Source organism: Pleurodeles waltl, chromosome 3_1, assembly GCF_031143425.1.
Source record: "Pleurodeles waltl isolate 20211129_DDA chromosome 3_1, aPleWal1.hap1.20221129, whole genome shotgun sequence".
Classification (NCBI taxonomy): Eukaryota; Metazoa; Chordata; class Amphibia; order Caudata; family Salamandridae; genus Pleurodeles; species Pleurodeles waltl.
Window position 1 is genome coordinate 571,607,388 of NC_090440.1, and position 27,242 is coordinate 571,634,629.

The 27,242-nt window shown below is 39.6% G+C and overlaps 1 protein-coding gene across 1 annotated transcript in view; it reads left to right on the plus strand.

Moving 5' to 3' along the window:
- Positions 1 to 26,747, plus strand: part of PTPN5 (protein tyrosine phosphatase non-receptor type 5) — a 556,863-nt gene extending 530,116 nt beyond the window's left edge. The window contains exons 11-13 of the mRNA XM_069223005.1: positions 8,022 to 8,182; positions 19,600 to 19,713; positions 20,579 to 26,747. Coding sequence (XP_069079106.1) covers positions 8,022 to 8,182; positions 19,600 to 19,713; positions 20,579 to 20,672 — 369 coding nt within the window. The 3' untranslated portion in view covers positions 20,673 to 26,747. The remainder of the gene's footprint in view (positions 1 to 8,021; positions 8,183 to 19,599; positions 19,714 to 20,578) is intronic.
- Positions 26,748 to 27,242: the final 495 nt, after the last annotated feature.

The window sequence follows — 27,242 nt, forward strand, 5'->3', positions numbered from 1 at the left end:
CTAAACATGCAGCTCCCTGTGTGCAAGAGCAATAGTTTAATCCCTTACCCTGCCCGCATATCTGTGGGCAGGGAAAGAGATGAAGCCTCTGCTTCCAGAGGGCGGAAGCTGTCTAAGCTCCCACCAAGCAAAATCAAACAGCTGTGTCCTGGGGTAGCCACCCCGGGACATAGCAAGAGCCAGCCCTAAGGGGTGGTGGTCCCAAGGGCCATGTATGTCTCCAGGAGAGGGCCTGCATGCCACCCCTCCTATTTGCATGAGCTACCCTGGGAGGTGGTAGTCCCCGGGGCCAAGAGTGGTCCGGGGAGGGCTATGCACCCCCCCTCCTTTTAAAAAAAAAGAAATCCCTGGCGGGGGTGGTCCCTGGTGGGTGGCCTTCTCTATGTGGCCCCCACACAATATTTAACTCAGCCCTGGGAAGGTGGTGGTCCCCTGGGCTCGTGGGATCCAGGCCGCCTCCCCTAGTCAATTTATTTATAGCTCGAGGGAGGTGGTGGTCCCTGGGGTTTGGAGGTCCATGTGCCCCCCAATATCCTTTTAAATTTGTAGCCCCAGGGAGATGGTGGTGCCGAGGGCCCAGGGGGATCCGCTGGCCTCCCCCGTTTACTATTAAAATTACCCTCAGGGAGGTAGTGGTCCCCGGGGCATTTTTAAGCCCTTGAACTCTACATGCCCCCAGGACCTGGCCCACCCGAGGGCTACAATTGAAACAAGCGCAGGAGCCCTCTGGGACCCCGGGAGGCCATGCTTGTTGTTTTTTTTAAATATTTTTGCCATGTATTTCCAACCCCATTGCAAATTCTCAGCAGACTCTTTTTTTAAGTGCTTTTTTATCCTAGGGTGACCCTCTGGGACCCCAGCACCAGACCTAAGAGGCCAGGGCATCCCTACCATGGCCCCTTTTCTTTTTTTTAAATCTTTTTTCTGGGACTCAACTGAAGCCTAGTCCCAAAATGGCTGTCAACACTTCCTGGTTAAAGTGGCAGCCAATCAGATCTTTGCATGAGATCGCAATTTTTTTTAAAAACTTTGTCAAGGTTCGTCAAACAGTGCCAAAGAAATAGTCAAGTCAATAAATGCTTTTTCAATGGAAAAATGGTCCTAAATAAAACTACCTACTGGTAGTCACTAGAAAGCAGTTATAGTTAGGATCTAGTTTCCATAGAATAAGCATTTTTAACTTGCTTGTATCTTTCACACCATTTGATAAATCTTCACAAAACTTTTCCCAAAAAAGTGCCCTTTTTGGTCTTGTTGTGCATGGAAAGTTTCGGGATGATCCGTCAAGCAGGGGCTGAGACAAATATATACATTACCTACAAGTGGTCGCACTGCTTACTGAATCTTCACAAAATATTTCCAAAAAAGTGTGCCCAAATAACTTGTTGTGCATGGAAAAGTTTTCGGGATGATCCGTCAAGTGGGGGTCGTTGAGTACTAATTCCCATTGGCTCTTTAAACACACCTGCAGCCCGAAACGCTGAATGGAATAACACTAATTGTGGTAAACAGGTAGCATCTGGTCCGCAGATCACCCTTTTTTATTTGGTGTAAATCTGTTCAGCAGTTTGAGATATTAAAGGAAAAATTAATTTGTATATCTCGGGCCGCGGGTCCAGGGAGAACTCCTGCTGAGATCTGATTGGCTGCCAACATTTCATCCAAATCCCAAAGAAAAATTACCCTGCCCCCCAAGCCTTGGTCCAGGGGTCCCCCTGGGACACACCCAAGGCTAAAAAGCATTTTTAATGGCTGGATCCGTGGATTTCTCTGTGATTTAAAAAAAAACACTTGGTCTCCTGTGTTACTGAATGCTTCCGCCCACAGATGGGCCAGATCCCAGTGGTATTGTGGGCTCATAAATTTTTTAGTTGCCCCGGGAACCACCACCTCCATGGGGCTATGATTAAAGAATATGCGGGGGCACGTGGTGCCCTGGGGACCACCACCTTCGCTGGGCACATAATATTATCTTGCCACGCACTGCTAATTACTCCAGATATTACAGCACTTATGGCATCTTTTATAACATCATTGACATAACAGATTATAATAATAGGGGCCCCTAAGGTAACTATAACTTGTGCTCTTGTCATGCACTCCTAATTACTCCAGATATTACAGCACTCATGGCATCTTTTATAACATCATTGATAATATCACTGTAACATTTGCTGTAAAATTATTTGTCAAAAAAACTGTGCATGGCTGGGGCACAAGTTATAGTTACCTTAGGGCACGAGTTGAGATAACTCTAACTTTAACAGGTGAATGTCTATGGTTTTGTATGGTTAAAATGTGAGCCTAACTAAAACAGCCCTGTAACCTTATTTAAGTGGATATATAAATATATAAATAATGGAAAAGGTGATAGGATGCTCCTATGGCATATATACCTTTGCCAATATATAATGAAAATATGAAAATATATGTCAATATTTGAAAGGGGCGTCCCTCGAGCATGGTCAAAAGTATTCTTTTTTGTCCCTTTGATGGGGGACAAACTCCTCCATATGCCGGTGGAGATTTGAGGGGGTATTTGAGCCCCAGCAATCTCCCAAATGAGGTGGCCCTATGCTCACTTTCTGGATACTTCACTATATGTATGATATCACTAGTGACATCACACACCAATTGGATGGACTTAGGAGGGATTTCTTAGCCCCAGTCTTAATTGGGGTTCATAATTGGCCAAGGGCAGCTAAGACTGCCCCAAACTCCTACCTAGCCATGCCCACAAGCTTGATCCCCTTGTTTGTGCTGCTGGGAGGCAAAGAGATGGGATTAAATGCTAGAGGGGCAGCCAAGCCTCTCCCATCCTCTCTCACCACTAAGATACTTGTATGTGTCCCAGAAAAGCAGCAGATACTGTTGAATATTGCATTTTAGCTTAAGAAATAGCCAAGCAGCACCTGAGTCCTTTTTGTGATACAGCCATACAGGCCTGTGCCAGACAGAGGTAGAATTTTCCTTAGCCAGATGCCATTTGGATTTTTTTCTTGGGTCTAGAAGAAATCCAAACAACCTCTTGCTTCTTTCAGGGACAGACGCACAACAACAGTGTGGTATTCAAGGGCTCACAATTTGGCATATATGTGGTCCTCAAAATAGGTCCACCAAAGAGTGTGGAAGTATTGGATGGTAGTATACTTGACATTTGCCTAGAGGTCTGAAGCTTTTTGGCACAGAATATTGAAGCAATGTGATTACTTTTGCCTCTTATTTTGACATTTGAAGCCAATTCGGGTAATGAAGAATTATGAGATCCATACAAGCCACATCACCCTAGAGTCCCCTGTGTCTCTAGTTTTTGGGAATGTCCTTGGTTGTTAGGGTCCTCTGGGTGGTGGCCCATCCCAGACTCAAAAACTGTAGTCGTCCCTCATGGAACAAACACATTGAACATCCACACATGCCTGATACCCTACAGTAGAGGAACCTAGGAGAAAATAGATTTGGTTCAAGTTTGGAAGGGATATGTTTCCAAGTGAGGCAGACTGAAGGAAACTACCATGTTTGGTGAAAAACAATCTGACAAACATCTTATTCACTGCAGCCTCCCAGCCAGCAAATCAGCATGAGGCAGATCAGACAGCCAGTGAATGAAACCTTAAGATATATAAAGATATTAAACGTATTTGGTTGTGGTGTGTTTCCATACTGCTCAGGGGAAATACTTCTGATAAAAAGACAGTTTGCCTAAACTGGCATTTTTCTTGCAGTTGCTTGCCAAATTCTCAAAATGCATTGAATGCAATTTATTGCCTCTGGGGACCCTGCACTGACAGAAAACCTAGACAAGTCTGGCACCCCCACACTCAAGAGACCAAGATAAACATAGTTGAGGATCAAGCATTTGCAGGGATCCGTCCATGGGGACAGAGACTAAAGGCAATTACCATATTTTGAAAAAATATGCTAAAAATCTAACATATCTCCGACAGCCAGTCAGAACACAGATGTCTGACTTGCACTGACAGACTCCTTAGTTCATACTGAATTTGAAAATATGTATTTTGATGGGTTTGATATGTGTCACCATGTGTAAACTGATTCTGCCACAATTTTGTTATCTTCTCTAATTACATAATTGAATTTGTAGACTTCATTCTCTTGGAAAATCAATGTGGATTTATTTCTATTCCTGTGTGGCTTTTACTTTTTTGTGCATTTAACACTATTTTATAGAGAAACATCTCCCAGTAACCCACGTTCTTGTTGGGTCACACAGAGGGCTCATCCTTTCTTTGGGAACATAAAACTTCAATTTTGAATGCACAGCTCTTTATAGGTTCTGATAATGCATCAGCTCCTAGGATAATATATATAGTTCAACAAAAAATGCTTTGACTGATGATACCTTTCAGAGTGAGAAGGTAGCACTTAATCAAGCCTTAAATACGTGTCTGCCTTAAGAGTGCCACATTTGGGGCGTTCTGGAGGCTCCAGTTGTAATCAGGATACGTTGTTGTGTGAAGGAAATGTATAATGTCCTTCTGGTTCTGTTTTTTTCACCCAGTGCTGTTCCATACTGATCATATGATGATAACAGATATGTAGCATAATAGTAACACATAAAAGGAGAAAGTCTTGTGATTTAACCACAGGGAATTGCTCTGGCTAGCATCCCAGTTCATCACTCTGTTGCCCACCATGCCACCTCAGATTAGACCCAGAAATATGCTGGGGTGGTCCTACTCCAGTAGGAAAAGTTTACCCAAACTACCAAGTTAGGCCCTCTCGAAATCAGAACACAAGCAACCTAAGACCAACTTTGGGCCTGATTGGGCCTCTTCTCTTGGGTGAAGCTTGGTTCCAGTTGCACAGTCAGCAAAGGGTCCACATCATGCTATACACTTGGCCACTCAGAGCATTACATCAAACACACAAAAGGTCATGGGAAGAATGCTAGCAAATTGTCTAACCAATGAGAATCACTCAGAGTAGCAATGCGAACCATAATTCTTTTGCCCAGCATGTCACCTCAGTTTAGATCCAGCCATATGCAAATCAGCCATTGCCCTGCTCCTTTGTCAGCTAGAACAAATGCTACCCAAGACTGGTGTCTACAGTGGCACAGTGGTTGAAAAATGATGAGTTGGAATGCTACCCTGATCGATTGCCAGAGGATAGAATATGTGTGTTCTGCCCATCACCTTTTGTGTGATTGTCCAAACAGACACTGCCTTATCCTACACTACAGAGTTGGTAATCCAAATCTGAAGAGCTACTTTTTGGGAAAGTTTAGTTTATCATTTCAAAATAGTAAACCACAAATTCCCTTTAAGCACTTTTAATATGTCTTCTAGATCATCCTCTAAAACATGGCCCAGAATTCGGTTTTCTAGACCCCTTGGCTCTTGAGGACTAAATCAACGTGCCAAACGTAGAGAGAAAACCAGCTAGACTGCAGCCACCCCACAAACCACTGACCAATATTTGAGGGAGATGTGTTTCAGGTAATGATCAATCCTATGAGACTTCACAGGAATGGAACCCAAACCTTCTTCATTAAGAAAGAGCACAGTCAATAAAAACTATGAAACAATGGATACATGTAAAAGATTTATTTCTAAAATCAAAATCCTATCCTAGTGCACCTTAGATCAATTGTTTCTATAAGAGAAACAGAATGGCACCTGCAACATTTATCAAAATGTTTGAACAACAAATAATCCCACCCTCAGTCTTTTATTTACTAAGCTAATCTTAGCCCCAAAAGGAAAGCGTAATTTGAATTTCAGAGATGGTTCACACCTGCATAACATTTTGAATAATTAGCCTGGTATTCTTGTCTTGTGCTCGCAGCTGGGCTGATAAGCACAACAGGTGAATGCAGAATGTCTTTGGTTAGCCTTCAGCCAGAGTAGGTGATGCAGCTCTGCACTGCCTGCCTCATTTGTGATGCTTGGCACTAAGCTGATCTATAACCCTTCACATCTTGTACTTAGGTTATATAATATTATTTAGCGGTTGCTGGATCTTTCACAATAAACAATTAGCAGAAATCAGCCTGATGCCCTTTTATCATTCTCAAGGCTCTGTTGTTTTGAATAATAAAAATAAACGAGACAGTTATCAGCTTTCCATTAAATTTTGCTCACAAATAAATAACCGTATTGGAGACCGAGTGCATTATAGAATGTTCCTCCTTTGTATACATTTCATTAATGTTTTTTCGGTTTAATATGACACTTACAAGTTTTAATCAAGCAGAATGGTTATGAAGATTGTGTAGCCATGAGTTGGAAGAAAGGCCTTATTGCTAATGAAAGAGGACGTCAGCTACATCTCTGGTCATGTAGATGTAATGATGACATTTATCGTGTAGCTTCATGATCCTAATTAAGTGGGTGGACCTATTCTACGGCAAGTCCAGTATGATGACAATCAGTAAATCCACCTTTTCACTCATGGATAATCTAAATTTAAAATACATAATTCTCTTATTTAATGGGGCATTTTTGTTATGAAGGAAGGTAATTTTGAAAGGAGTCATGTCTCAGTTGAAGACAAAGAGATCTTTAACATGTACATGGGTTAAACCAATATCAGCGATTTAACTGTTAATGAGCATATTATGCATATTGTTTACCACAGTTAGCTTTTGTTACTTCTTTTCCAGAATCTAGTATTGTCATTGGAGATGCCATGCCTAGATTTTACCCCCCAAAATTATTCTGTATTGGAGCAAACATAATTACATCTAGTTCAGTTATTGTATTAATACCATTTTTGGCATCACATTGAGGAGGCTATGTCATCTGGTTCTGGTAATGCATCTGTGATTTTAAAGATGATATATAATTTTTAAGGTTAAACCCTTAGTCATTGTTTTCAGAAAACTATAAATCATGTTTTTTCAGTTTGGTCATGATTGCTGTCCATTGAAGATTGTTTTCAACTTTGGATATGATTCGGCATTCTATTTGGTTGGCAATTGTAAGTGCTGGGGTATGATTTTGTGCAAGCATTTTGAATAATATTTTGTTGTGCAAAGTAATCATTTAGGAAAATATATACATATGAATATTTGATGAATGATAGATAACTTTTACACTGTTTACTTGTACAATCATGGCTCATTAATTAGGGCCATACCACTGTCGATCTTAGTTGACAATACAAATGCACCCTACAGCATTACAAAACAGCATTACAAAACTGCAGTGTACATAGATACAATATAGGCCACTGTTTCTGCAAGTTTTCACTGAGTGATAGCTGACAGCATTCTGAGCTTTCAATTGCATTGAATACTGAGTGAGCTGAATGTGAAGTTCTCAGGCTGATTCAATTATGTCAATGGCTTCTCTTTCATTTTATTAATTGCCATATAAAGGTTGATCTCATTTACTCTAAGAAGCTCAAGATTGGTAATAAAAAACTAAATTTGTGATGTTGCTTGAGTTGCTGAAACTAGAGTTTTTCGGAGTTCAGATTTTCTTGGTGGAGCTGGGTGAAGTTAAAAACTGCACAACTTCACATCACAGTGCTTGAGGCAAAAATAACAAACGAAGTATTTTCAGGAGATTTTTTCTCAAAACCTTGTTTGCAAAAAAATGTACCTGCAAAGTGTAGGACAGGCACCTAATATCTCCAACATAACGTACTTTTATGGGAATTTTCATAGCTTTTTTTTCAACTTTACTAACGTGGTAAAATTTCAAAGTGGTAACATTTTCAAAATATTTTCCTTACACAACATTCATCATTGTCACTCAACCCTACATGAAACTACATTCGACTGATGTATCCACCAGTTTCGCGGTTATTGTGTAGAGTTAAAAATGCATGTAGAAATCTTACCTAGCCTCATGGTCTAATTTCCAAATGAAAGCACATTCAACATCCAGTTGAATTCATTTCAAAGCACTCATTCGTTTCTAAGTCCTTTTTCATTAATTTTATTTGACTGTAAATTTGTAAGTTAGCATTCTGGATTATTTATAATAAATTGTTACTGATGTTTTGCAAATTAAAATCACAATTCTTATGTATTCTGTTTTGTCACCGGGTAGAGCGGCGAAGAAGAAAGGCACTTAAAGCATTACTGGTACACTTCCTGGCCAGATCAAAAGACACCCGACCAAGCCCCGGCTCTGCTACAGCTGGTGCAGGATGTGGAAGAGGCCATACAGGGTGCAGAAGAAAAGGATGCCCCAATTGTTGTCCACTGCAGGTAAGGCAGTTTGCTTTCAGTTTCAATGTATTTCAAGATTTAGATCTACATTGGGATGCACATTGTTAATAAAGCAAAACATCTTGATCAATACGGCTTTAAATATTATTAAAAAACGCAAAACATACCATTTAATTCACAGGATATAAAGGAATAAATCGCAATGTTTCATTTGCCGAATGTACCTCATATTTCAAAATCAAAGGTTGCAATAGGTGGCATCCATTTAAGTGCAGCAAAGGAAAAACAAATAGGATATCATTGAGGTCTTGGAGCGAGGTCATACGAAGCTCACATAATCTATCCTTATGTCATCCTTTTCACGCACCTGCAACTACAAAATGTCCATCTGCAACAATAGTAAACCACGGTGTACTCTGCGCTCTACACTTCTAATTAGATAAGGTTGTGGTTGTGCTTCAGTGCAAGTAGAGATAAAGTTGTCCAACTTATTTTTTCCTGAACACAACAACATATCATTGACCATCATTCCATTCCTGATACTGTATTTCAGAAAGTTTTTAAATTGGAAGTGAGACATTTCCGCTTTAGTGAGCTTATTAAATATAAAGTGCACAAGTGTTTGGTAAAGGTTTTTACAAGAGTATAATCCTTCATATTCTAGCCAATACGTTCTGTACATAAAAGACGAGTTAAGGTGTTCTCAGTGCCATGTAGTAGCATTTATCCCCAGCCGAGTGTTGCAGCCAAACCAACAGAGATCTAGGTTCAATTGGGACAGACGAGTACGGATTTTTCTAAAACATTTACCTTTAATTTTGTGCAAAAAATCCCAGTATTTGTGTGTAGATCTCTATGGCATATAAGGATGTGGGGGAAAGAGGAACTTCAGCATGGTCTACTGACAGTAAACAATTAAACTTCCTTCAGCCAGTGGCACAGTATGAGGATAAAAGTGGATTTAAATGGGTCAGTGTTTGCTTGAGAGATGGGGCCTTCGTCTGAAAGATTTGCGTAAAAGAATTTTCCTAAATAAGGGTATGTATCAACAATTTCGATCTCCTCACTCCCCACAAACCTTTTATATTTCCCAATATTTTACTGCTCTTGACCTGAAATGTCATTACTTTAATTTTTTGTATCGATTTACAATTAGAGGCTGGACTTATATTTTTGCAAACAATCCAATCGTGTTTGTAAATCTTTAAAGGTCAGATCCATAAGCACTATATCGTCGGCAATGCATAGCAAAAATGTTTCGAGAACCTAACTTCCGTGCATAACCTCCCAACTCCTTAAACGCCGCTGAAAGATCGTGAATGTACCGGGAGAATAATAACAGAGCAAGCTGAAAATGTCGCTTTAATTCATTTTCTTTGAAATATTTCAAGGAAAGCCCACGATTACTGCCAAGTAAGACATGGCATCAGGTGGAATATCGTGCAATTAAACTTTTAAACTTTCTGGGATATTTAAATTACAAAGTTTTTGCCACAGGGTAGGCCTAGCCACGAGGTCAAAAACTATCGAAAAAGCAATGTGGGCAACATAGACAAGCATACCCCGTGAAGATACATATTTCTCTAAAATCATATGTAACGCTGAGATGTTATCCAGAGTTGAGCTATTTGTTTTAGCACAGCTTGGGCTAGTTGTGTTATTATGTTATAGTCACCTGCCCAGCTTTTCATGTGAATTAAAATGCACTTGGAGAATATTTTCCTAATGGAATCAAGCAGTCTTATGTGCCTGTAAGTACTGGGGAGGTTTGTTGAGCCTTTCATATGTAAAGGGAAAGTAAATGCTACCCTTCCATGAGGTTTGAACTTGGCGTATTTAAAGAGTAGCTAGACCAGGAGACTTCTTTCACCTTTACAATAATAATGAGTAATTGGTCTGGGACGCTGGTACCTGAAGCCCTGGTACAAAGAAAAATATCCCCAATCTGTATAGTAGAAGTCCGCTTCCTCACACTACTGGGAACAAGTGGGTAAAATATTCCCAATGTCTGGAGCGTTGGCTGCATACAGATTGGAGTTATAATTCAGCCAGTCCTCAACTGAGACTGAGTACATTTTAGGGGTCACAGAACTTCCACTGGCCAATGCTATCATTCTCCCAAAACTTCTAGAGTTTTTATGGGTTATGACCTCACGGATGTCTATCCAGAATTTATGAGTCTGTTGTTTAACTATAGAGGCTTTCTATTAAGACTGAGTACGTTTTAATAGTTTAACTAATCTCCTTGTCTCCATAGAGAAGTATAACAGTTGACACCTTTCCAATTTGTTGCCCAGTTTGTTTAGCGTTGAGCCTCTGAAAGGGCCAATAAAAGTACCTCATTTCACCCAAGGACCTGCTTGTGCTGGGGTTGTTTAACAACAAAGCTTGCATATCCTGTTCAAATTTAACTAGAGACATCAATCCCTGCTCTTTTGTATCCTTTCATACATTTTAAGTTCATTCTTCAGTTTTTCTTTATTTGCGGCTGTCCAATGCACCTTCCGATTTTATATAAATAAAGTGCACCTTTTCTCCCACCATATTTTAAGGCAAAATTTCCTTTCGAGCAATAGCAACAGAAAACATTGATATTTTATTGTCACTCTATGGGCTATCGAGAATCTGTAAGCCAGACAGAAATCTAAAAATGGGCAAAGAAGCAATAAATTAATCAATTATAGAACTAGACTTAGAGTGACTGTGAGAAGAATGAGCAGGGATATCTTTATTGAGTCTGTCCTTAACAATAATAGACCCATTATTCTCTTAAAGGTCTAAGAGAAACATCCCGCTTTTAGCTACTCTGCATGATCCACGAAAAATGGGGCTTGCAATGTATAAACTTTCTCCCCTCTCTCTATCTGCAAATAGACTTAAGGCATACTTTGAATCCTGAACATTTTAGTCCATGAGAAAAAAAAGTACAAAACTGTTGTAGCGGCACATGCTAAACGTTAAGCAACTATGATAATTCTTTTTCTTGTAAATTAAAGTCCTCATCCAAACAAAGTTCATAAGTTGAATCAGAAAATGTTGAATTCTTCTTGAGATTTGGCGTAAAAAATTATTCACAACTCCATCCGTCAACACGTGTTTCGTCTGGGGAATACCCCTTGACTTCATCAGGACTTCCTGCAACAAATATTTTCATTATATATATAATTAACATCAATTATTAAATTGCTAGTTAACTTCCTCACCCTCCAAAGTGAAATGCTTCATACATGCTTCCATGTGAAAACTGTGATTAATTATACAATAGTGTGTTCATGCCAACATTCAAAGTGCCCCTGCCTTTTATATATGATGATTTTTTCTTTTGTGTTCCTATAGTACCGTGATTAATTTAAGCCCATTTCTCAAACACTGACCCACACAGACTGTGTCCACTACAACATGTAAAAGAACATGCTAAAAAGTGTAATAATAGAATATAATATAAAAAAGGATTATTTAGAGGTACGAGTTTGTCTACTACGAATGTGTATATTTGAAGGTGTGAGGATATATTAATTTTGTTACTACACTTTTTAGCATGTTCCTTTACATGTTGTAGTGGACACAGTCTGTGTGGGTCAGTGTTTGAGAAATGGGCTTAAATTAATCACGGTAATATAGGAACACAAAAGAAATAATCACTATATTTAAAAGGCAGGGGCACTTTGAATGTTGGCATGAACACACTATTGTATAATTAATCACGGTTTTCACATGGAAGCATGTATGAAGCATTTCACTTTGGAGGGTGAGGGTGTTAACTAGCAATTTAATAATTGATGTTAATTATATATATAATGAAAATATTTGTTGTAGGAAGTCCTGATGAAGTCAAGGGGTATTCCCCAGACGAAACACGTGTTGACGGATGGAGTTGTGAATAATTTTTTAAGCCAAATCTCAAGAAGAATTAAACATTTTCTGATTCAACTTATGAACTTTGTTTGGATGGGGACTTTAATTTACAAGAAAAAGAATTATTATAGTTGCTTAACGTTTAGCATATGCCGCTACAACAGTTTTGTGATTTGGGTAACTATAGTAGTTATCGTTTGGGGCTAATCATGGGGTGAAGTCCTAGATAGTGGCACCGTTTGATATATTACTTAGATAATTTTGAGGTAGAGCGCCAGGTACTCACATTGATATCACCCCTATTAAGGAAGTTTTGAGAGAAAAAAAGTACTTTGTTAATATTTTCTGTTTCAGCTACTCGAAAAATATACTGAAACAGAGATTTAACATGAAAGTCGTTTTTTGATCTTGAGGGAACATATCAATCAGGGAGAAGAACAATATCAGACCCCTGCCCTGGGTTCCTTTTTCAGTTAAATACTATACATGGTACAAAATGTGAAGTATGGCTACATGACTTATAGAGCCATAGAGTAATCAATAGGAAGCAGCGTTGCAACCTTCCACTTGTATGTCATTCCTTTGTTTGCTTGCCAGCTAATTGCATAAAAGTTATCACAATATAAACATTCTGATACTTTGTTAAGAGACCCATCTAAGACCATATTCAACATACAAAATAAGTGCATATGCAGGTATTTGTAAAACAGAAATGGTATGCCTTCATTTGCAGCCTTTATGACATTTTATCCAACACCACCTCACAACATACACAAAACAGCTGCTATTTTTATTTTCTCTTTAGGTTGACCTTCTTGACTCCTCATCGTCTCGGGTCAAATGCTGCCAAATGCTGCAGCTCTTATGATGACACATGTGGTCAGCATTCAAGCAAATGCTTTGATAGTACATATTCATGGTTATAAGAAATTGGTTATGAGCCTGTTACTAAATAATTATTGTAGAAAGTTGATTATTAGCTAGGGTGGACAGTAGCCCACCACAAGTAATAATACCACGATTCATGTTGGGTCCAGTAATGATTTCAGTAACTTAAATGAGAGTTCAATTCTTGATAGCTAGGACAAACAGCAGACAGGCTTAACTTAACAAAATGTGTAAATCATTTAAAAGTACCAAAACAGTTTAAACGATGAAAATACACCATAATAAAAAGTCCTACTCAAATTAATAAACATAGAAAGTGTTTAGAGACGAAAATGATACCAAAATGACAAAAGTCCCATCAGGAGAACCAGAGATTTGAATTTGCAATTTAAAAAATTAAAATAGTGCCAGAAAGCATTATGTGCCAACTGCTGCCATCTAGTTGCACTTGACCGGTATCTAGGCCTGAGTTAAAGCCAACTACAATGGAGCATGGGTCAGACACAGCAACCAGGTTAGACCTGGTCTGAATTTTCACCTTCTAACTTAGTACTTGAAATGGAGGTAAAACATTCTCAGCGAGGCAAGGCAGCAGGCTGTGGCCGAAATGGGTTCCACAAGGCCAGATAGCTGTCGGACAAAGTCCGAGAGAAGCTGACTCTTGGAAAGCTCCAAGTGGGAGAATTTCATAATTTGTACCCAAGGAAAGTCCCTCACCAGCAGGATACTTTTGGCAGCTTCACTCAGGGAAGATTTCTACCTTCAGTCTTAGTCACTTTGGGCAAGGCTGAAAGCTGTAGCTGGACAGGTTCCACTTGGGTGGATTCCTTCTGTGTGACGTCCCGTTGAAATGGATTTATTGCCACAGGAAAGCTCCAAGCAGGAGCAATCTGAATTGTTGGCCCACAGGCAGTGTCCCTTTGTCAGATTGACTTGGCAGCTTTGTCTTGATCTTCTGTCAGTTCTCCTGACAAAATGTCTTGAAAAAAGTCCCAGGTTTTAGAGTTACATAAGACAAATACACTCTGACACCAGCCAGGGCATCAGGAACAGCACTTAGGGATCAGGGCTCACTCCAATAGGGGCCACCAGCAGGATCCAGGGCAGGTCCAGTTGCAACTGGTTATCTAGGCTCTTCCAGGAAATTGGGCTTCTTGCGACTTCTGTGTCCATGTAGCTTAACAGGAAGTCGGACAACTGACCCTTGGAGTCCACTTCTTTGTCCTGGGTACAAAGTGGGAGCAGGTTCTGGCCTTAGGATACTCCTCACAGATCACAATAGCAGGTGCAGCTCTCCTGCTGTCTTCCACAGGTCCAGCAGTGTATGGAACCCCTTTGTGCCATATTTTTGCTCGGCACTAGCCTGTGAGTGGGGGTGACTCCAAGCCTCTCCCTGACTACAAGCGTAAACCTTTCCAGGGGTAACTCTCCCAATCTTGTTGTAGCTCTTGCATGCCATGCTACAAACAATCCCAGAGTGCTCCTCCCTACCTTACCCAAACATGGCAGAACCTTTCACCCCTTGTGCAGAACTCCTGTGCCCACTCTATAGGTATGGCCAGAGAAATGAGCCAACCTTTATCTGTGGTCACTCAAAGCTGATTACGAGGACAGCTCCTCTCCCACTGGGATTGGTGCCTAGCTGCCTAGGAGGACAATAGAGGGGGCAGGCTCAGGTGTGAGCTATATCTGCTTGTGACAGGCCAGGCCCCTTTGAAGAAAATTAATATGACAGGTACTGCCCAGACAATCATCCTGTCAGAGTAAAGGGACCTCCACACACCAAGCCATTTATCTCAGATCTGAGAGCTAATTCACACATCATTGAGGAGTTATTCAGCTCCTGGTTGACAGTTGAAAGCCAAAGCTAATGGTCTTCAAGAGGCTTTTGGCTGTCAAAAGGTAACATTTCAAATTTACCTTTTGTAGAACATTGACTAGAAGTACAACTTTAATAATGGATTGGATTTGTAATAAATGTTTTTGAAAATCCAAGAATGAATTTTGTAGCTGGTTCCTAGGTGGATATAACATTATTTAGTTTTTATATTCAATTACAGTGCTTTCCTATGGAACCACTAACCTTGCTAGAATGAAAATATGTGTTTAGGCCTTTTTACTGATGACTGTGCTGCTTGACAGAGGGCTCAGAGCCTTGATTGGGTGGACACGTGGCCGCCGAGGTGCCTGTTGAACTGACGCACGCAAAGCTGTGGGCATGAATCCCAGACCTGCAACATGCTGCAGCATCGCTGAAAGGCCACAGTGGGCTATACTCCTACCTAGATTGCCCCCTGTGAGAAAGGACAGGGCCCCCTGGGGGCCAGCCCATGCTGCGTGGCCCCTAGGACACTCATGTGGTGCTAGAACACCTGAAACATGTAATACCCCATTGACTCCAGACAACTTATTGGTGAGCAATTCAAGCTGGAAAGTGAGTATAACCAACGGGCCATTTTGCCACACTTGACCCCATAACATTGGGCCTGCTGACTCGTGGTCTGCTTGTGCTCCCCCCTTGAAGTCTGGCAGGTGTGGTGCTAAGAGGGGATGAGGGGGTTCGTATTTGCTGGCACCATCCTGTGGGACCAGCCGGGAGACAGTAGGTTGCTGCCTCATTCCCCACCTGACAGCGGCTGCAGTTGAGACTGGGAGGAATCATAGTGCACTCTCAGACAGCAGTACACAGGTGGAGATGCACTTCAATGCTACTGAGTGCACCTGAGTTACCACAGAGTGACTCCTTACTACATAGCATATCAGAGTGCTTCACTACCACTTGGAGATGGGAAAGGTTGACGGCAAACAACATCAGCTGCAATTTGATGCACTCAAGAACTCATGTGCCGCTAGCGTTGAGTCCCCTCCATCTGTCCCCTCCATCTATAGAGCAAGCAGTTACAACACAAAATTGGAGGGAGGAAGAAGCAGATTTGAAAACTCTCCTCTGTGCAATGCAGAGTAGCCTGGTATTGATAGCACAAAACATGGATGTATTGGGCTCTAGAATAGAGAGGCATAATGCCAGGCTGCAAAAAGCAAAGCAATGCATCTCAAATACGAAGGCTGAGATAGTAGAGGAAGGCGAATACCTTCTTAACATGGAAAAAGTACTCAAGCCGATAATTGCTAAAAACGAAGATTTGAGGCAGCTTGCATCAAAATAAGATCTGCATCATTTGAGTGATCAAGTCCATGAATACAAGCAAAATGGAAGACTATGTGAAGAAGATATTAGTTTCTCTCTTCAGGGCAGATGTCTTTTCCAAGCTGCTTGGGGTAGAGTTAGCGCACAGATAATTTTTCCAACAGACCACCACCTGGATCACCAGCTAGACCCATGATTGCACGTCTACTCAATTTTTGAGACCTATATACTGCCCTCCTTAGGGCCCGAGAGAAACACACATTGATGTTTGAGGGAAACATGGTGTCTCTCTTCTCAGACTTCACCATCGTCGTACAGGGGGCAAGATAGAAGTTTGCCACCATCTAACAGAAATTCCAGGAACCCAACTAACAGTATGCTATGCTCTGTGGAGAAACAAAAACATTTCAAACCCTGCAGCAGGCTACTGAATTTCTGTGTAAAGGTCCTTGAGATGGGTGGTGGGGACTCACTCCCCCGATGGCTCTTGAGCTTTGTCCATGCTAACTGATTTGGACTGAGGTGAGAAATATGTGGAACTAATACTGTGGTACTGTTAAACAACTCCGGCTTAGTGCACACCTGACATTTAAATCGAGGAGTCTTGCTGTCTATTGAACTGAACCTGCAACTCTCATTGCGCCGATAATAATGGGCCCATACTATGGAACAGGAGAAAAGGGCCTGGCCCTAACGGAACTTCTACAGTACTACTCTGCTGAGCCCTGTTGCCATTGGCGATGGATGCTGTTAGCCAACTGAGATACTACTGATTCCTTTGACACCCCTGACACTAGTTTGAGGTCATCCGTGGCACTTTGGTCTCCCTGATGATTCAACGCCTCTATATGGTTAACATGATTGTTCTAGACCAGAGAGCAAGTTTTGCCTGTGGTTTACACAGTTGGTATACTTGGGGTGGGTGCTTTGTTCAGGTGTGAATGGGCTACCAGAGTGGGTGGAGGTGGGGAGGGAGGAATCGAGGGACAAATGTTGTGCATGCAAATGTTGAGATGCAGAATGCTTCAGTCGGGTGGTGAGCATGTAGTCTTCAAATACCTAGGCTCAGATGCTCTGGCGCTATCCTACTGACCATAGAGCAGGGTTATACACAGTTGGGTCTCCGAGACCACTGATATATATGATTTGGAATGTAAGAGGGTTAAATATCCCTCATAAGATGTGGCAAGAGCTTTCAAACCTAGACATCATATACATTTCACACTCCTACAGGAGACTCACCTTGTGCCTAATGCGTTGAATAGTTTTACTATTAAAGGGGAATCATATAAGCTGCTGCCCCCATACTCATACTCCCAAGGGGTGGCCATATTATTCTAGCACAGGGTCCTATACTAAGAGGTGGGTTCCTTCATAGACAAGCAGGAGCGGTATGCTGTGACATGGGGAAAGCTGGGTAACTTGAAGATAGCATTTGTGGAATGCTACTATGGCCCAAATATAGATGACCCAGTATTCTTCAACAGGATGTGGGGAAAAATCCTCTCCACCAACCTACACTCATTAATCTAGGGAGACAACTTCAACTGTGTTTTGCAGAAATGTATATACAGATTACATTTGCCCCCCTAGCTACTGTGGACTGTCCTCCAAACATTTAAGGAAGACTATGCAGGAACATCACTTATGTGATATCTCGAAGTCCAGGCACCTCGCTGCCAGGGAGGGTACATTTTACTTTGAGGTGCATGAAGGACGATCACTAGTTGACTGTTCGCTGGTGAATGGGGAGGTGGCCACATGTGTACACATTGTAGTCCATGTTGTACGCACCTTCTCTAACCACTTTCCAGTGCTGATGAAAATGGAAGTCCTGCGTTTGTTCCCTATGAGACAACAGTGAAGCCCCTCTCTGGAGGCCCTCATGGATTTGCAGAGGAGCTGCAGGGGAAGATAGGGGAGTTCTCTCAACAAAATGAGAGTATGGTTGACTCTGCAGCCACTGTCTAGGGGGCTTTCAAGTCTACCAATCTGGGCAATTGCATAGCCAAGCACAGCAGGACCCTTCATTGACTGCACAAGCACCTTGCATACTTAGAGGGTGAACTCAAGATTTTAGAGGGGTCGATGACTGAGAGAGGGTATAGTGATACATTAGAACAAATAAGAACCAAATTAATTGAATTAAATGAGACAGAAGCACAAGAATGCACATTCACGGGTAAATATGCACAAGCCAGAAGCTAGAGGGTGGAGAAAAGGCCTAGGAAGTCGTTGACCACACAATAAGACCTCAGGAGACACTAATGACATAACAGAGATATGGAATGCATGGGGTGAGACCTGCAAGGATGCCTCCGGTATCAGAGATGCATTTTTAGATTGTAGATTACTCTAAAATACTGTACACCTCCACTGGCACCCCTCCCCCCCAATGAGCACCTGGAGCAATTTCTCAATGAGGTGGCCCTTGGCTGGGTAAGTAATGAATACCACCTCTTTTTGGATCAACACTTCACACTAGATGAAATCAAAATAGTCATAAGCTCCCTGCCCACATGTAAGGCTCCAGGGCTAGATGCACTCCTGGCAGAATGTTAAAAGTGCAGAGCCAGGAATGCATCCTGGCAGGTCGGCAGGACTGATGAAAAAGGCACGTCAATAAAGGGATGAACAAAAAATGTTAATACTTCCCGGTATATCCCCTGGCAATGAGGCCGTAATGTAACTGATGATTTCAGGGGCAATATGGCTCCCTCTACTGATGAAGCTGTAGAAAACTACTCACTGTTACCTTGTCCAGTACCAGGCCTGGCAGTAGGTGGCAATAAAAACATTGGACTGCCTTTGTGCAGGGGAGCACCTGTGTAGGAGGCACCTTTCTTTTATTTGAACAAATTATTTTCCAAAATGGCTGCTGTGGATGCACAACCATCCATGACAGCCATCTTGGAACAGGATTTCTTAAAGTAAAATAAAATGCGTTTAAGGATGACTGTTGCGAATGCATCCTCTGTGGCCATCTTTGAATGGCATTTGTTACAATATTACAAATGCAATCCAAGATGACCTCCATGAACACACACATCCATGGCAGCCACATTTCAATGCACTTTAGTTTGTTAAAAACCTGTTCCAAAATAGCCACTGTGAAGTGTGTGAATTCAATGTAGCTACCTGAGCCACACAAAAAGTATTGGCAAAGCTTATAGGTTTTACTGCTGTGATGGATTGGCTTTGCCAGTGGTTGTTTATATAGAAATAACACAAATTGATGTAATACTATCTACGCATCCTATAGAATAAAAAAATAGAACAAATTAATTGTGATTCAAACACAGTCCAGACTATCACATTAAATAAGTAGAGGATTTCACTTATCAAGGAGAAAGGTACGGTAAGTCAATTTATCTTACGTTTCACCTGTTGCACATTGATGGTTTAAATGGATGTGCCTTAGGTTGTTTGCACCAGGGTAATGTTGTCATTGATATGGTGTTCCACAGAGATGTTAACGTTATTAAATAGTTTAGTGACCACAATTAATCTACCCCCCAAAAAATCAAAGTAATAACAACAATCTTATTTGTTTTCTGTTATCCAGTGCAGGTATAGGCAGAACTGGATGTTTCATTGCCACGAGCATAGGCTGCAAGCAGCTTAAGAATGAAGGTGTGGTTGACATACTAAGAACAACCTGCCAGTTACGGATGGACAGGTAACCCAACTTTAAAATTCTTCATGTACTTTCCAATTTACTGGAAGAAAGAGAATGTTTCAGAATTGTATTTTTATTGTCATTTTCTATCCACATCAGCCGTTTGTATAATTCTTTGGTTTTAAAAAAAATAATAAAAACATACTCGAGGCATCACTGCATTTGTGACTATTTTTTACTTCCTCTTTACAGTTGAGCCCAAGACACAGTGGCAGGGAAATAGACAGTAGGGTCTAGTCTAGCCAACACGTAGGAGAAGTAAAGATGATTTTTGCACAATTTGAATAATCATTTTGGTACCCTTATATTTTTTTAATACATAATAACATTTATTAACATTTGCATCAAGTTTACAGGAAAATAAAACTGATCAGATCAAAATTGTCTAAACTAGTGGAGGCTCTATAGCCCTACTTTGAAGGTAAAATGAATAGTGACTTCCTCTAGGAATGAACTTCCCTCAATTCAAGATTCCTCTTGTTTGACTTAATTTGCTGTTGCCAGCCGTGGGAAAACACTGAGAAATTCAAAATTCCCAGTATGCTATATCGTCTGAAATCTGCACCAACATCTGTAAGGGCCAATGATTAGTCTGTAAACTTGACCTCAACATAAATCAGATGCTTACTAAAATGCCATGGAAATACTAAGCAAAAATATGGACAATTGCCCTTTGAAAGCTAACCACTCAAATAAATCACTAGTACCTGCCACTTTATATTAAGAATACAAGCACACTTTCAACTGTGCCAAACCAGCAGAAACATTTCCTTTTTGCTAAAAACAAAGTACAACTGTTCTCTGTTCTACAGCAGTCTGGTGGTAATCTTCCAAATTGATTAACATGCATTTCTTTTTGTTTTAGGGGAGGAATGATTCAGACTTGTGAACAATATCAGTTTGTTCACCATATTCTGAGCTTGTTTGTAAAAAATCTCTCAAAGAAGGTGAAAGAATGAAAAGCAAGGACAAATCTTATGGCTGAAACCAACAGAACTCTTTTCGGAGTCCAAGTAATTCCAAAACTGGTTGAGGCCAAGTGGAATGTAACAATCTTGAATGAAGATTTCTCATTTCTTATAAGAAATATTTTTGATGTTTTTATTTGGTATTGCTTTCTTTAATGCTCTTGTTTCCCTCCTCAATTAAGGACTGAGATGCTGTACTATTGTTTCTATAACTCGTGGCAGGATATATAATGTTCACCAAAAATTGACTTATTTGTATTACAAATACAAGTAGATAGCTTCATTTGTTACAGAATGTTTTAAAACACTGTCTGTTTGCTATTTATAAAATATGTGTAATGCCAATATTCCAAATTTCAATGTGAAACTGTTTTAAAATGTCATGCTGAGATATATTCTTTGTGTGGTGACTACTATAGAAAGTAAATTTTTTAACTTTTCTGATTTGGTTTTCACTTCTTGAATTACCGAATACTGTGTCTCATGAATCCTCTGAGCTACTGTATTAAGTTGTTTATGCTGATTCATATTGAAATCATATTTTATAACTCATGCTTCAGTTAAAACTTTACAAGAGACTGCTAATCTACTCTAGTCAAGCACTGAGGAGAAGTAAAGAGAAATATGTAGTCCATATTCAATAAGTTCCCTCTGGAGTCATTAACTTCTAATTAGTAATGAATAAGTATGGTAAATGCAGCAAAAACATAAACATATTTTCCTCTTGTATATTTGAACGAATTTTAGCTCACCATACGTGCACATTATTAAAAAAAAAGTCTTAAACACTACTTTGCAATAACATACAAGTGCACCTCAGCAGAACTAATTCCTAAAAAACAGTTCTCTATCTGCGTGGGGCTGAATGCAAATCCTTAGTACTGATAGATGTATTAGAATTGCAATGAGATTCTACACCCATGCAGGGGCATATATTGATTATTTTAAAGTGCACAGTGTATTGCACGTATTTTAATAAATCAATTGCTTAAATGTAACTTGCTTAAATGTACACATGTACAAAATCTCCCACTCTCGTATTCACTTGTAAATTGTGTATTTTTAATCTTCAAGACCTGTTATCTGCTGCAAATGTTCACATTTACTTAAACCTGACCTCAAAAAAGGCACACAGATTTTGTAAAAGACTGAGATGCTTGAACTGGACGTGTATATAAAAAACTAAAACTTAATAAATAAATCGATACTTAAATAAATAACTGGTGCAATTTAGAGCAATCAGGTTAGATATGTTTCAAAATAAAGAATAGAATATAAGTAAACTAAAAACTTCCAAAGTTTGTTAAGATCATTGCTGAAATGAGGCTCTTGTTCAATACATTGTTTATTAGTTGCCCAAAGTGGCTAAGTTGAACAGAAACAAATCATAAATCTAATGATGACGCAGGTGCAAACATGTCAATAAAGATACAGTAACGGAACAGCAAAAACATAAAGTTTAAATAGCCTGAGTAGGCCAGTTTCTTCCTTGCAGTCTGCAACATCCTTGCAGATAAGGACACTGTGGTGAAAAGTCAGTTCCTGCTGTTTGTCTTTTGATGGACTGCAATGTCTATGTTAGTGTTATTCTTCTCCCTGTTTTCCACATGGCTAATGACAATATCTCTTTTCTCCATGTACCCAGGAGGCACTACGGGCTATGTATGTGCTGCATTGCTATCACACTATTTTGTAATCCTCTGTATTAATTCAGACCCTGACACATTTTTAGCTCACCATACGTGCACAAAAACAGATAGCACTTTCACCTGATTCATACATGTGTATGCAGCAGCTAGGCTGCATGGCACAGTCTCAGGTGTGATCAGTTGAATGTGCACCAGAGAACCTGTACAATTATTCCTCAATGATCCTTGGATACCTAGTGGCTTCAAGCAATATTACTACAGTGCAAGTATGCTCAGAGTGTGGTCAAGAGCACTAGGTTTCACACATGCTCAAATCCTTCAAAGGATTAATTCCTAACTAGATTTCTACACATCTTCTCTTTTTTTAAAAGGGGTTTAAAAGAAAACATTACAATATACTGAACAGGATAATGAAAAAGGTGGCATAAATACATAAAGGGATGCACGTGAGAAGATCACCAAGCTTAAACACATACTACGTACTACACAAATGAATGGATAAAAGCTGTACTGGGTATTTATGTCATTCAGAGTTCTTTATGTAGGTCTGAAGAAGCGCTCATTTTTCACCTAGCTTCCTTTCTTTCATTTCAAACTGTAGACTTGAGTGCCACCAATCAATAACCACATTCCACCATTTGCTTATGCATAGAGGGCTCAGCTCTAACAAGTGCAGAACAAGAGCTATAGCAATGTAGTTAAATACATGCTAGTGTCTCACATTTAACATGCATATCCATCCATATCCCATTAGATTAGTTAGCAAATCTTCTGACATCAGAAGAAAATATATCAGATTGCTTTGAAAGAATTGCTTGGCAATACCTACCTATTGAGGAATGCTTGGCTACAATATGGCACATCTTGGCCCCACACAGTAGCGCTAACATTCAACATGATTTTATATTGTGCTTAAGAGACTGGCAGGTGGTATATGGTAAAGGACTGTTGTCCTGATTTTGCAGATAGCAAAATTATTTATGCATTTTATTTGGAATGTGATTGAGGCATCTTTGTATTATTAAAGCCCAATTCATTGCTCCCTTTGCTGCTGCAGCTTCAAAGGTCGTTTCTACACTTGTTAATCAAATATCCATACCTCCTATTTTAGGATGGAATGGGATAGTTGATACTTAGCACAAAGCAAGCTGACAGGCCACAACCCACTGACATCAGTAATATGTTTGATGTTATCAACGTCCTTACACCCCAACCCTTACCCAAGGCTTTGTAAGATTAAGCAAAAAGAGGGAAATTTCATGAAGGTGAATTTGTTGTTATATATGAATGCCTTAAAATGTAGCAATAACATAAGTATGAGCTAACACCTGAACCATCTTCAACCTAACTTATTTTTAACAAAACACATTGGGTTGAGGAATTTCAATACATTCCAATATCAACACTTACAAACATCATTAAGTAGAAAAGTTAATGGTGGAAGATTGTTTAAGTGCAAAAGCACTGATTGTTTAACACACTCCCCTATTGCAGCCTAATAATAGGACTGATAGGCCAGACGTTTGAGCCTCCTAACAGTAGCTGAGGGACACAGTCAAACAACTTTTTTTCCAACTTCTTTTCATGCCCATTTAAATTTAGCAATAGCATTGTGCAGGTGTTAAAAACCATGGCCCTGATTAAGACCTTGGCGGATGGGATACTCCGCCACAAATGTGACGGATATCCCGTTGGCAGTATTATAAGTTCCATTATATCCTATGGAACTTGTAAAACGGCGGTGGGATATCTGTCACGTTTGTGACGGAGTATCTCATCCGCCAAGGTTGGGATCAGGCTTAAGGGTTTATACCACCATATCTGAGGTGAATAATCCTTCCATGATAAAGATTATAATAAATTGTTTATGTTGTAAATTCATAGAGCACATCTGGTATTTCAAAGAGCTATAAAATAGCAGGTGTTACTATCACCTCATTTAATATGAATTAATTTAGTGACTTCCAAAGAATGCACATTTGTGAGTTGGACCTTGAGAATTGAACATGTGACCTGCAGATATAGGTATGTCAGCTGTGGCTGATTAACTGAGTCTTCTTAACATCTAGCACCAATTCTGGCTTCATCTCGCCCAGTCATATAATTAGCAAGATTTATATCCAGCTACCCCATGACAGAATTAAAGCAGAGTGTTTAGATAATGAAAAAATCGACACGTAGATAGTATTTTCTGAAATCTTTAGAGACGGTAAGGAAAAATATAGTTAAGGAAATGTCTAGACTTTACTTAACCATATTAATTTACTCATTAAAACAGTGTCTTCCAGAAATTTCCCAGCTATTCACAAGAAGTAAATGGATGTTGCAAGTCTGCTTCATCTGAACCACATTTTAGGTGGTACTTTTTGATTACTGAAAACTCTTGAACTGAATCATAAAGCTGATTCATAAATTTCAAACCAGACAATGAAGGTAACATGGGTTATCTTTATTCCTTTCTCCTCCTCTTCTTTGGGTAGTGGTCCATGTTCTGGAAAATGCATTCCTTGAAATTCTAGTTTTTTTCTGACCTTTGCTGTATGACTTCTACAAATCTTCCATCACAGAATCACTGTTTTACATTAGGATCAAGTTCAAGGGGATCAAGGAACTCTATAATTGAATAAAACAAAGGTTACATTTGTTCCAGAATGTCTACAAGAAGAATTGAAATGTCTGTATCAGAAAATGCTTCATGAATTACACACTGTGAATTTAACAAATCAATACACATTGGTCCTTTACAAGTGTGTAAAATGAAAGAAAGAGGGGTTGTGTACTTCAGGAAACTATTCTTTCAAACAAAATTGTTGTCACATTGGATTTAAAAGATACTTAACTTGTGGTTCAAGTTCACTGAAATCATAGCAGTCCCACTTTTTCTAATTATGTAATAAGGAACATAACACTGCATTTCTCAATTTAATCTCTCCTTGGTCCTAGTAAGTAAGTACATGATGACATCACTCGGAGTTTGAATAAACAGTTATATATAAAAATGTTGTTTATGTCCTAATACCTGCCTTGTGAATGCACACTTCTATGGCTGTTAGTCTCATTTCAGATTTAACATCAGTAGGAAAATGATAGTTTTGATTGGTTGATGTGTATGCATAACCATAGAAATTCATGACAAACTCAGCAAATATTTTTACCCCTATATTCTAGTCTTCTAAATCTAGACCTCAATGCCCACTGAATAACCCAACCCCTGTATCTCAGTAACTAGGGATTAAAATAATATGCTTCCAGGTATTAATGCAGTCTCAAATATTCTAGTACTGGTGTTAACACCAATCTTGTGGGTGATGTCAACATCTATACATGTGATTTAGATGGGAGCCTCCAGTACATGGATTAAATGCTTTTAATTTAACGGTGTGTTTGACATATTAGCCAGGAACAGCATAGCCATCCATGGAAGTAATAATACTATCAGTGTTAGTAGCACCGGTATCAGTAGTAGCATCACAGGTAGTGGAAATAGTATTTGTAACTAGAATTATTAGAAGTAAAAGTGTTTGGTGCCATGGGTAGAAGAATTAGGAGCATTAGTAGTAGGATCAATATGAGTCTCAGTGGCAGCACCAAAGATAGCATTAGCAATAATAGCATCAGTACATATAGGAGTAATATTACTAATAGCAGTAGATGAACCAGAAGTGTTTGTGGTCCCAATACTGTTAAATGAGATAGTGGTACTAGTTGTACAATGAGTAGTAGCAAATTGGATGTTTTTATTAAAGGATCCATGACAACAATGTCAATGGGAAGCAGTGCTTTCTATAGTACCTCTACTATTTGTACTACTTCTAGCACTTGACACAGTAGTAGTGGTACCAGTAGTAGTATTAATCCTCATAGCCATACCATCCTTATAATGCTACCAAGCTTGTTGTGCTGCTACCAGTAGTAATATTCATTATGCCAGTAGTAGTTGCAATAGTTGTATAGCTGTTAGTAGCAAACTGACAAGGAAGAGATCTATCAGTAGTACTAAGAACAGTAACATTTGTATTAGAAGCAGTAATTATGTTATTCTAGTAGTACCAATACCTGCAGCACCTTTAGGTATATTTGTGGAGCAACTGGTTTCTAAGCATTTACTGGTATTCTAGGATAGGTGCAGGCTAGCCAAGTATATTTCTCTAGAGCGATGAAGCAGAGAGAGAGATCAATGACTTATGCATAGCATAGTATGACACAGAGTGTTTGGAAATAGCGATCTGTGAGGGGTGAGGAGGACAGAATCATCTGGACTGCCCAGTACGCATATTTCTTGGTTGAAAGTAAAAGTAAGCAAAATCTTTTACTTTGCACCTTACCAAGTCTCATTTTTTATTGTTTTGCTATTGTTGCAAACATGTATGAGAATGTTAACATTACATTGAATAAATAAAAACTGAAAATCATTCACAAATATAAGGTCATGTTTTCCATCAATTTCAATGTCATGATTGGTCCTTAAAACACTAGTTAAAAATAGAGATAATCATCATTCAGAAACCTAAACACTTTAACATTATCATTGAGGTCTTGTTAGATGTGTAATAACGTGCACTAAATTTGCACATAATTAGTTGTTACACAAGTCATACAGATTGATTGTCCCAAAAGTGCTCCATATCCCACTGTTAGACTTTTTCAGTGTCACATGAGATCAGTCAATCTAGAACAAGCATATAAGTGCTGTTGATGTGGATCTGTAAAATGCACTTCCTGTGATCAGCTCTGCTTTGATGTAACTTCCTCTTTCAAAGTCTGAAAATAGTTTGGAAAAAGGAGGACAGTTTAAGTGGAAACATGCTCTCAAAAAAGTAAAATGTTATGAATTAAAAGGTTGTTTCTTTTGCAATATGGCAGAAGGTACAGCATTAGAAATAAGCAAAGGTCTATATTATGTTCAAAAGAA